This window comes from Sinocyclocheilus anshuiensis, unplaced genomic scaffold, assembly GCF_001515605.1.
Source record: "Sinocyclocheilus anshuiensis isolate Anshui unplaced genomic scaffold, SAMN03320099.WGS_v1.1 scaffold200, whole genome shotgun sequence".
NCBI classification, from domain to species: domain Eukaryota; kingdom Metazoa; phylum Chordata; class Actinopteri; order Cypriniformes; family Cyprinidae; genus Sinocyclocheilus; species Sinocyclocheilus anshuiensis.
The window spans coordinates 1,151,323-1,159,687 of NW_015558595.1; the positions used below are offsets into that span (position 1 = coordinate 1,151,323).

The following is an 8,365-nucleotide window of genomic DNA, read 5'->3' on the forward strand; positions in this document are numbered from 1 at the left end:
TGAAAGCTGAATAAATAAGCTTTCCATTGATGTATGCTTTGTTAGGATAAGACAATATTTGGCCGAGATGCAACTATTTCGGTGCAAAAAAATCTAAATATTGAGAAAATCGCCTTTAAAGTTGTCCAAATGAAGTTCTTAGCAATGCATATTACTAATCAAAAATTAAGTTTTAATAAATTTACAGTAGGAAATTTACAAAATATCTTCATGGAACATGAATATCCTAATGATTTTTGGCATAAAAGAAAAATCAATAATTTTGACCCATTCAATGTATTTTTGGCTATTGCTACAAATATACCCCAGCGACTTAATACTGGTTTTGTGTTCCAGGGTAACACACACACACACACACACATATATATATATATATATATAAGTTGTTTGGCATTAGAAATGGTTTTGCACTCAAAAATGTCTTTTTTTTTTTTTGTGTGCAGCGATGAAGACGGAAACAGACATCGCCACCGACACGAAAGGGAAGGCAGCGGTGCCGCGCCCACAACCCTGGAGAGAAGGATAGAGGAGCTAGAAAGGGTACGCTTCTGTGTGTTTACCATCAAGATAGAGCTGCCTATCCTACCTACAGATTTTCACATAGGTCCTGTCCCAAACGGCGCACTTGACATGAACTTTTGGTCTTGTAGGCATTCCTCGTACCCATCGAGTCCAATTTTTGCCTCAAACTGCAAAAATGTCAACATTTCAGCTGGTTTATGATGACTTTCTGCTATCTTTTGGCTGACGCTAAATGACGGCCGTTTCCGACTGTCTCTCAGCGCAATCCTGACCTTTCTCTGGAAGAGATCTCCATCTGCAGCGCTTTTACAAAACGCCACGAGACCAAAGCCCGTGCCACTCACTCTCAAATGTCAGCATACTTACAAACCTGGAACCCACACGAATTTGATGTCATATACTGATATTAAATTAAATTTCAGCCTGGGGTCCATATTCAAACCCAGTAAGCCCTGAGTTGTTTTAGTGCCTTATCTTGCGGCAGTTTCATACGGTTTCACATATAACTCTGTGTGACTCAGACAGCACTGTAATAACCTTCAACTTAATTGGCTTCAGATTTTCCATGCAACACATTTCCATGCAGCGAACGCTTTATTTTAATAGCGAGTTGAATATTTCTTAAACCTCGAGATCAGCTGAACAGCAGTCTTAAAGACACACGGCGCATTAAGAGCACACACTCCACGATCGTGAGAGGAACATCTATAGTGACACAGTCAAACGAGGTGCTGCTTTATAGCCCTGCATTATAGTCATAAATATTAATGTGTCTCAGAGGATGTAAGAACATGTTCACATGCTCCTACATGTAGGTGTGCTGGAGGACAAACATTTGTAATGGGGAGAATTGAGAATTTACCTCCTAATTGAAACGAAAAGCTGAGGGGGACACGGACAGCAGATTTCTACGTTGTTTTGAATAAAACAAACAGCACAGAACATTTGTAATGGGGAGAATTGAGAATTTACCTCCTAATTGAAACGAAAAGCTCAGGGGGACTCGGACAGCAGATTTCTACGTTGTTTTGAATAAAACAAACAGCACATCCTAACCATGCCTGATGTGCCAAGTTTGTAATAAGAACTTTTTCTGTCCATACCGCAAAGAAATGTCACTATAAAGCTCAATACTGCAGAAATATAACCAAGCAACTAACAAAAAGTGCTTTCTCTTGTACATGTGCAGAGTGTTAATGTAAACTAAGGTGCAAAATCATTTGGAAAAGACCACTATATTGACAATCACCACATTTCCATAACAATGCGTATCAAGTATTCAGCAACCTGCCATGCATGGCTTTAATCATTTGACATGCTAAGAGATCAGTCAATCATAACAGTGCTTATTTGTATATAGAAGTATGAAAGTAAGCAAAGCACTGCACACTACATACAGTCGTAATTGTGTTTAAGGCTTTGGATCTGATGGAATTGCACTTTCACAGGAGCTGGCTGTGGAGAGACAGGAGACCAGTCGCCTGTTGAAAGCCCACCAGGATAATGACGAGCTGATCGTTAAGCTGAAGGAGGAGATCGAACTGCTAAACCGGGTGAGAAGCCGACAGTGGTCTCGTAACGCCTAAATGAGAGATTTTACAAGTGCACATGTCCAGAAGCATCATTTCAAATAAGCATTATCTGTCATACTTATTGTCATTTCCCCTTCGATAACCGTATAGCCATTTCATTTGTGTACGGAAACAATGTCGATATAACCGCTATTAACATGTCTATTAATTAGAAGTGACAATTTATAGGCTGCTTGCACACACACTTCTACAGCATTTTACCTGAAATCAGGGTTCCTATGCATTTTCCATTTCCAAATCTCATACTATTCCAGAATTGTCTGTAGATTTGACAGTGCATATTTAACATGGTTTTAAAATAGCCCAGCCATCTCAGTCAGTATACTTGCATGACATTTTTATGAATTAATTAATCCAAATAATTTAGACCTATATGACCTTTACAAAGATATCAGTTAAAGAGTAGTTTTTAAAATAATGCAGTTAAATGAACCCAGTAAACCCAGTAAAAGTAGGCCTTTATAGCAGCAAATTGGTACGGAAAGGTGACAAACAGAGCAGTATCCAAAGAGGCAACTCACACTTTTTCAGGTGGCACGTCAGCTGAAGATTTCCACAAAACAGCAAACATTTCTTTGTCATTTTGTTACCAGTGTAAACAAGAGGTGCTTTAGTACTTGTATTTCAGCAGTATCTGCGTGTTTGTCACGCAGAGCATCCCATTAAGCGGAGTCATAATTAAAAGCATCTGCGTCCGATGTGAGCACACTGTTATATTTATACCTGTTTACACCACTAATGGACATTACTCATCCTATAACCTTTCACGCTATTTACTAAGGCATCTCGCAGACTGCGGTTACATAATCCATCGAGTTTGCAGGTGTTTTGCTTTCCGTAAAGCTAGTTTTTCCCATTCTTTTGGCCTTCCCCAAACAGCCGTGTGTCACGTAGGCAGCAACTAAACAGGAACGACTATCAAACGACCATGTTGCTATCTCGCAGCAATCAGCTCCATATTGCAAAGGTGCTTAGCGGAAGATTACAAATACAATCATCCTCTGCTTTAGGGTAACAAATGCTCTCAGGTCTTAGTTAATTTCCTGACGTAAGTGTTTATGTGAGGTGACCTCCACTGAACTGGGCCCGATTGGATATTTGATCAACATTGTAGATACATGGGGGCATCCCATGGGGGTAGAGCACACACATGACATGTCACAGTGGAAGTGGACTGACTCTCCTTGCTTTACATGTTTATGTTATTTTGAAGCAGATCTTCAGGAGATCAAGGTTTGGCAGTAATATATGTCACAGCTAGTTTAACACGATATCCTTGTTATTAGATTTTCATGGCACACACATTGAAAGTTAATGTGCTGGTTCACGAAGCGTTATGTTTATGCAGTGAGATGGGTGTGCAGTAGCTTTAAGGATGATGCAATCCAACTACAAAAGCTTGCTTGTAAGCAAAGTTGTGCTTTTTCCAGCACTTGTGTGTAGTCATCATGCTTTGACAGTCTGGTGTCAGTGACGGTGTTATTATGAGCCCGACAGCACCACACTGGGAAAGCATTGGCTCTTGGCCTTCAGTAAGAATTGGATTGTCTGTGTGAGTGAAGAAAACAAATGAGCTGGCTGTGAAGTGTTGATATGATGTGTCTTGAGAATTAGTTGGTTAAGGTGTGCTTATTGATGTGAGGTGAGTGATTGCGAAATGGTAAAGGATTTTGTCAGTACTTGTAATTTATATGTGGGCTGTAGATGAGCCATCTGGTAGTCAGTGCATTTAAAGTGGTTTTACACTGGTAATACATTTAATTAATGTGGTTTAGTTGTGTTATGTAGTGCGATGAATGAAATGTTAAATGGCAGTTCATGTTGACATTTGTAAAGTAGTTAGAAAGTAAAGTAGTGTGGTCCTTAAAAGCAGCTGAAGTAAAGTAAATTTGCTTTGCTTTATGTAAAGTTAATAATGAGTCACCATTGGAAGAAAGAACTAGCTCAATTACTGGGTCACGGAGCAGTCTTTATAGTTCTTCAGTGTGCAGGTTGAACTTGTATTGCGTGTCACCACTTCCAACAATCAAAGCCGTTGACTGTTTGTGTTCTGTTTTAGTACATAGGGTTACTAATTATATTGGGATGGAGTTTATAGTGTAGAATTGTTGCTGATGTAATTACTGCACTGTAGATTGGTAGTAGAGGTTTGGTTCTTTGTACTGCCATGTGTGCGGGTTGCGGAGATGTCATCTGTAGGCATTAGACATGACAAATTGTTCTAAGGTATGCGCATGCCTTTGGCACTGTAGCCTTCTGAAGAGGTTGTGTTCTAAATGAGGTATATGGTAGCTGTTGACATCAATATGTGTAACTGACTAAAGTAGCAAGAACTGATGTCCTGATGCTTGTGTCCTAGAACAGTAAGGTTGAGGGTAATGTGTGCTATTTGCGTAGTGTTTATTGTAACTGTGGCCTTCTGAAGAGGTTGTGTTCTAAATGAGGTATATGGTAGCTGTTGACATCAATATGTGTAACTGACTTGAAGTAGCAAGAACTGATGTCCTGATGCTTGTGTCCTAGAACAGTAAGGTTGAGGGTAATGTGTGCTATTTGCGTAGTGTTTATTGTACTAATTTAACAGAGTGTTCCCAACCCTAGTCCTGGTGTAGCAATGAGCAGCAATCAAGTGTGTTTAATGAGGGAGCTGAGAAGAAATGTATCATGGAGTTGGCAAAGGTAGATATTTATTCAAAGCAACTAACTAAGTGAAGAAGAACAGTAAAAAGCAATATATTTAATTAGGGCTGCACGATAAATCGCATGTGATTGTCATGCGCATCTCGTCAGTAAAGCCAGTTCTGTGATTAGTAGTAAATCTCCATCACGTGCTTTCAGATGTAGCGGCATTTAATACACAGAGCCGTAGTTCACGGACAAGCTACGCAATATCGCGTTCATAATCGAATGCGATTATGAACGCAATATTGTGTAGCTTGTCAGCGAACTACAGCTCTGTGTATTAAATGCTCTTTACCATCAGAACCGGCTTTACTGACGAGATAAGCATGACAATCACTTGCAATGTATCATGCAGCCCTATATTTAATGAGGCCACAATCTCAGCAATAAGTATACATACAATGTGAAATGTGTTGAGCGTAGTCCTGGTAGAAGCTCAAGCGTTGCAGATCTGGAAGCAGAGCAAAGGCAAGCAAGCGTTAGTAAAAGAGCAAGGCATAGAATGGAACAACAGGAGTGAGTGAGTGGCGTACTGTAGCATCTGCTGCGTCGAGTCGCCCATGTTTTCACACGATGGCTACTTCAATACTCTGCTCGTGAACCAATAGCGCAAAGCCTAAACCTATGACCTCACTTCCCACAGCTGTGGGCCTACTTCTCACTCCAAACCTGATTCCAATCATTAGCTCGTTACTACATCAGCTGGGCATGGCTGAAATGTGAATGTGCTGCTGTATTCATAGCAAAGTTCTAAATAAATATTGTACGTATTTTATATATAAGGAAAGTGATTTAGGGCTGAAATAAAATGTGCAGAAAAATAAAATCCTACGACAAAGGAAATTTAGAGAGTGAGAGAGAGAATTCATTGTATTGAGTTTTTTTTTTATATTTCAATGTAAACACTATGCTTTTATTTTGACAGCTCTTGTATTACACAATTCTCAAACATCATTACAAAATCATAACAAAAAAACATTCACACCACATACTTTTCAATACAATATAACGAGTGATAAAAAATGAAACTGCTTCTACAGCTTTAAAATCAGGACCTGCGTTATTTATAATTGTAGAGATCCACTTCTGTAAATCAAATCTATAATACCTGGTATTTCTTCACCAGAAACATCGAGACATGCACCAAACACAATGGGCTCCTCCAGAAGCCAGTACAAAGACATCAGTGGTTCCATCCACGAGCTCGTTTAAACAGACTCAGGAATTCCTCTAAAATCAAGTTTTTTAGAATCCATTAAAAACAAAACTGTGTCCAAGCCAAGTCCACTCTGCGTAGAATGCATTGAGGGTGTGTTCACACTTGTCATGTTTGGTTCGATTAAAACGAAGCCTGGTTCGATTGCTCTGTTAGTGTGGTTTGTTTAAGTGTGAACACTGCCATCCAAACCCTGGTGTGCACCAAACAAGTGGACCGAGACTGCTAAAAAGATGGGTCTCGGTCCGCTTTCAAACGAACACTGGTGCGGTTCGAATGAAATATGAACACAACATGGACCAAATACTTCAAAATGAACCAAAAACAGGAAGTAATGACAAGATGCGACATGATTTGACGACGCAGAATGAGCAGTGTATCCAAAACAAAAGGAGCAGAGGGCAAACGTGGAGGTAAAGTGCCTTTTATAAGCTCTTCGTGAGTTCGCAGGTGGTGAAAATAAAATCATAAGTACACGCAGCAATGAGCACGCTTAGTCCAGCAGACGGCATTATGTGTGTTCGACTTAAAGCGGTGTTGAGCAGACCGATCGGTGAATGGGTACTTTGATGTCATACACTGATCGGTCTGCGCAGCACCACTTTATGTCGAACACAGCTTTTGTTTGGGGTGTTTGGTGAGTCCTGTCGTGAAATATACATCATTCATCCCAACCAATCAGGTTGTGAACATATCACTATGCCTTTAGGTTCGGCATCTTTAGGTTCGCTGTCAAAAATGCCAGTGTGAACGCTCAGCGGACCAGGACCAAATGTATCGTTTTCTTTTTTGGTCCGGACCAAACGAACCAAGAGAACCGAACTACAAGTGGGAACGCACCCTGAGCTACTGGTCTCCATAACAGTCTTTCGGATCCCAGCAAAAATTTCTGCAAAGACTGAAGACGATACGCAGCACATCTACTTGCCAAATGCACTACACCTTGGCCTCCATCTTCTTTGGCCAGAAAAGAACACTTTGAGGGATCCAATGTAAATTGTCCCAAAAAATGTCCACCATTTCTGCTTGAATTTTTGATAAAAATCCAACAGGAGGATCAACGCATGCAAGTCTATGCCACAGGGAAGAAGCCGCTAGATTGCTAATAATAAGTGTGCGTCCTCTAAAAGACAATTGAGGAAGCAACCATTTCATTTTTTCAAACGTCCTAATACTTTATCTGCCATTCCTTCCCAATTTGAAATATTCATTACCTAAAAAACACCCAGGTATTTTAAACCATCTCTTTTTAACAGTCGATTAATCGAAATTAAATCGCAAAGGCGATAAATATCGATTAGGCAGAAGCTGCAATTGTCATGCGTATCTTTCAGTGAAGCACGGTTCTGTGATCAGCAGTAAATCTCCATCCGAAGGCCAGAGGGCGCTCTCGCGCTGAAACTCCAAATACGCCTTGCAAAGGAAATCCCACGGTTGCTGAATAAACAGAAGATTTAACTGCTTTCATTGATTCAACTTGACTAATAAACACACGACTACAACAATATATGGTTTATCTGAGTTCGTCTTATTATATTTTTTATTATATTAAAGTATATAATAATGCAATGCTAGTCGACTATCACTGCTTAGAATACTATGAAATATGTTGCATGCCTTATTCTGTGTAAGAAGCCACATCATCTCACAGAAGGATTTATTTCAAACACCACGTGCTTTCAGGTGGAGCAGCATTTACTACACAGAGCCGTAGTTCACTGACAAGCGACGCAAACAGCTTTCATAATCGCAGAGCGATTTCTTCGATTTCATTATCGCGCGAATATATCGTCTGCAATTATGAATGTGATTTTGCGTAGCTTGTCAGTGAACTACGGCTCTGTGTAGTAAATGCTGCTCCATCTGAAAACACGTGATGGAGATTTACTACTGATTACAGAATCGGCTTTACTGACAAGATGCACATGACAATCGCATTTGATTAATCGTGCAGCCCTAAGGGGCACACAAACCACCATTAATTTTGATCACACTCTCAATTTCGCAATACATTACTCTGATCATATCTACAGGGGTTAAAGCAAAAAAAAATCCTGAGCCTGAACTTTTTTCCGGGGGTTGGGGGGTTGCGGGTGTGGACAAATACACAGGGTTATTTGGCAAAAAAAAAGAATATTATTTGAAAATGAATCTTAATCTTTGCATTATAACTTGTCCTTTTAGCTATTACGATTACTGTGTATGCAAAATACCTGTTATTTGAACTTGAATGGAAGCTTATTTTATGTGAGAAACTTTGGTATGAAGGAGAAGTGAGAAGTATGTACAATACTCGCAGTAGGAAACTTTATAAAAGTATCAACCAAATCTTCGCAAAGAGTTTTCTCCACAT

The 8,365-nt window shown here is 39.8% G+C and overlaps 1 protein-coding gene across 1 annotated transcript in view; it reads left to right on the forward strand.

The window, feature by feature from the left end:
- Window positions 1–8,365, forward strand: part of LOC107680012 (PRKC apoptosis WT1 regulator protein-like) — a 63,588-nt gene that overhangs the window by 36,231 nt on the left and 18,992 nt on the right. Inside the window, exons 5-6 of the mRNA XM_016475755.1 lie at window positions 444–540; window positions 1,971–2,075. Coding sequence (XP_016331241.1) covers window positions 444–540; window positions 1,971–2,075 — 202 coding nt within the window. The remainder of the gene's footprint in view (window positions 1–443; window positions 541–1,970; window positions 2,076–8,365) is intronic.